The sequence below is a fragment of the Condylura cristata genome, unplaced genomic scaffold (genome assembly GCF_000260355.1).
Source record: "Condylura cristata isolate star-nosed mole 26May11 unplaced genomic scaffold, ConCri1.0 scaffold00036, whole genome shotgun sequence".
NCBI lineage: Eukaryota > Metazoa > Chordata > Mammalia > Eulipotyphla > Talpidae > Condylura > Condylura cristata.
The window spans coordinates 7,377,004-7,380,448 of NW_004567137.1; the positions used below are offsets into that span (position 1 = coordinate 7,377,004).

General features: G+C 37.0%; 1 protein-coding gene across 1 annotated transcript in view; it reads left to right on the forward strand.

The window, feature by feature from the left end:
* The first annotated feature begins 3,250 nt into the window (after positions 1-3,250).
* The window catches only part of SLCO1A2 (solute carrier organic anion transporter family, member 1A2), a 38,771-nt gene continuing 38,576 nt past the window's right edge, over positions 3,251-3,445 (forward strand). The window contains exon 1 of the mRNA XM_004693228.1: positions 3,251-3,357. Coding sequence (XP_004693285.1) covers positions 3,298-3,357 — 60 coding nt within the window. The 5' untranslated portion in view covers positions 3,251-3,297. The remainder of the gene's footprint in view (positions 3,358-3,445) is intronic.

Sequence of the window (3,445 nt, forward strand, 5' to 3'; positions counted from 1 at the left end):
CTTTCAGCAGGGTACCGCCCTAGAGGCTGTCCTCTCTTGCAGAAGGAGGAGCCATTTGGAGATTCGGGAAATAAACAATTTTCTTAAGATTTTTGCTGGAGTCACCCTCTCTTTTGTCCCAGGGAAAGGACGTTCTTCTAAGTCTTCTTCATGTATGTACTGCTAGCTTTGCCATAATAAAATATTTATTTTGTTAATTCTGTGGTATAGCATAGTCTAAAATGAAATGCATGTCTTTTCCCCAGGTGGCTTACAGTAATAAAACACAATGTTTATATAATTAATGATGGGACAAGAGCACAAGATTATTTGTTTTGCAAAAACAAAACAAAACCAAACCCATATCTATGATGGAGACATGTCTTTAGGAGCTGGCCATTAGCTGGCAGCAGCCCGGGAGGGCTTACCATTTCTGACAAGCACAGTGAAAGTTTTCATAACTGAATGTACTTAACAGTTTTGTCAAATGCTTTTACCACAATTAGAAATAAAAGAGCACAAAACCAAAAAGCACCATAGACATGGAGAAAACTCACGCATGTTTCTTTGAGAATGTGCACTGAAGAATGACTGGCTGCTGCTGAAAGCTCAGAGCTAGAGAAAGTAAAGCTCCTCCACCTCATCAAACTGGATCTAGTTGTTTTCATTAGCAGTGATGACTGATGGGGATTTGTCCCTGCTGTGGTCCCAGGCACAAAGTTCCCATGCAAACAATTCTGTGCTAACAAAAGGAGCCTGTCCACATGGCTGGCACTCCCCAGGCAGAGAGGATGTGAGGAAGCAATGCGTGCATCTCCTGATTTGGGGCTAAAGTGCTTGACTATGTGATATTACTTTGGATTTCATGTATTTTGTTAAACTAACAAAATAGATTTTTTAATATTTTCATTGCATTGCTTTCATCCATTAAAATGTTAAGCTGTGTCTGAAAAACTAAAAGTTTTCATTAAGTAAATTGGCAAATTAAGGAAAGGTGAATGTTCACTTAATCTCATATAATTTCTTTCTTTTTTTTTTTTTAAAGATTTATTTATTTATGCACACAGAACGGGGGTACAGGCCAGAGGTGCAGGGGTGGTGAGAAGATTCACCAGAGACAGAGTGGGGAGCAGAACAGGCCGACTGACAAAGTACACTGCTGAGGGGAGCAGCAGGCGGGTCAGAAGAGGTCTGACGCGCCATGTGGGTCACCTTTTCGAACTCATGCTGAAGTGACTTTAGCTTCTCAGTGCTATGCTTTAACTTGCTGCACCACTAGGAAGGGCTCTCACATATAATTTCTTTGCAAGCTTCAAGCCTTAGTCCAGGCAATTGCTTATGAGACCTCCTTGAAGGAAGTAAACACATTTTGAAACAAACCTTGGAAAGAGATGCTAAAACCAGCTCTAGATTGCTACACAGTGTCACCATGCATAGAAGGAACTGCAGAATTCCTGTACACAGCAATTTTCTGTAACACTAACTGTATGACCCTCACTTACACCAGAACACCAGCATTTGGAATAGGTAAGTCTTTAGCTACTAGAGAGAGAGAAAACAGTTTTGACAAGGAAGAGGATAAGTTTTCTCTTTCCTATTGTAATAGTTGGGTTCAGACGTAGGTGGGGGGGGATAGAAGAAAAAAGAAGGAAGCGAGGTTGGGTTCTAAATGCATATAAAAGAAGGAATGAGGGCAATTGAGAGGTGTATGAGGACAGGAGCTGTATGACAAAGGACACCCAAATAATAGCTGTTCCTATTCTGTAAAAATTATCCCCTTTCTGTTAGCTTTCTCCAAAACAAGTGCCATGTACTTGTATTACAGTTAAGGTGATTTGGAATTTTGGGTGGGGGATTTACATGAATTCATTTGTCTGATCATTCAGAACTGCCAAGTGAATAATAATTTTCATCTACGATATATGAATCTTTTACCTCTTACATGCAAATTTGTATTTGATGACACTAATTCTACTCGTTTGATTTATGGAAAAATTTTACCTTTCCTAATAAAATTGTAACTTCTTTGTGGTCTGGTCCAAGTACATTCACAGAGTGTCATGCTTCTCTAGCCAGATTAAACTATCGTTAGAACAGTTTGTTTGCCTCATTGACTGATGAATTACAGCACATAGTACAATGACTAGCACATAATCGACTTTCAAAACAATTCTGTTGTGCCCATGAGAGAATGAATAAAGAGAACAGAGCTTATACGTAATCGTTCAGTGACTATTGTCTTAATGTGTGTAGGGGAGTGTGATTCAACTCATGAATAGAGGTACAGCATTAGGTCTTTAAAAATGAGTGTCAGTCAGGATGATTTGTTAAATGGACAGTGTTCAGAGGATTTAAAAACAATAATGTCAAGCGGACTGTTAAGATATCATTCTAGTCACTTGAAGTAAGTTACTATAATATTGTTAGAATAAAATATTTCAGTTTTAGTATAATATATTGTACTAGTTGCAAGATACAGACATAATCTTTGACGCGGGTTTAGTAGAATTTAATAAAGTGAAGGGCTTTCTTATGTCTTACATATAAAACTATATGCCTATATACTCCATAGAAATGTACACATATAGATCTACCTTCCTTTGCTTGGCTTCTTCTAAACCTCACATCTTACCTTGCAGTTAAAGGATTCTTTTTCCAGATCATAGATTATTTGTTATTTTCACTTAGGCAATCTCCATGATTAAAATTCCATGTCTCCCCAGGTTTCTGTGAACCAGCAGTGCCCCAGAAAGTGTTTCCCTTCCTGAGACTCCAGGGAAGTTTTGGAACGCAAAGAACTTGAAGAGGGAGCCTGGCCAAATAGAGATTTCTGAGCCTTGCTAGGCTCTGAAGCAGATTTTTTGCACAAACGCACATCAAAGTCTGTGTGCTTTTAAAAGCAGCATTTTCATGTAAGTCCAAAGAGTTCACTTTGGTTCTATTTGTTTTGGCTAAAGAAATGAAAAACTTTGTTTTAATCATGAGGTCATTATTTTGCAAGGGAAACATAACAAATTAATCTAGTATCTCTAATCTTACTAAAGAGTAACTACAGTTATTTGCTTTAACTTTTCCAATGGAAAATTAACAGATCTTCTCTAACATCATTATTTTCTAGATCTGAATTAAAAGCTTCCCAGGTATTTTTGTAATACAATAGATTCTGATTATTTCAATCAGATTCAGTATTTTCTTCAAAAGAATGACAACTTATGATTTTGTCAGTAATTTAGATTTTTTTTTGTCTTCTTAAAAGGGTAGAACTAAGAAATATCAAGATTTAAGACATATATAACTTGGAACATTCAGAAGAACAACATGGGGGAAACTAAGAAAAGAACTGAAACTCATAGAATGAGATGTCTTTCCCAGCTGAAGGTATGGAATGTGTGTGTGTGTGTGTGTGTGTATTTTTAAAATCATACTGTAGAAAGTTGTTAATATGTTTATGGAGTGATCTAATATT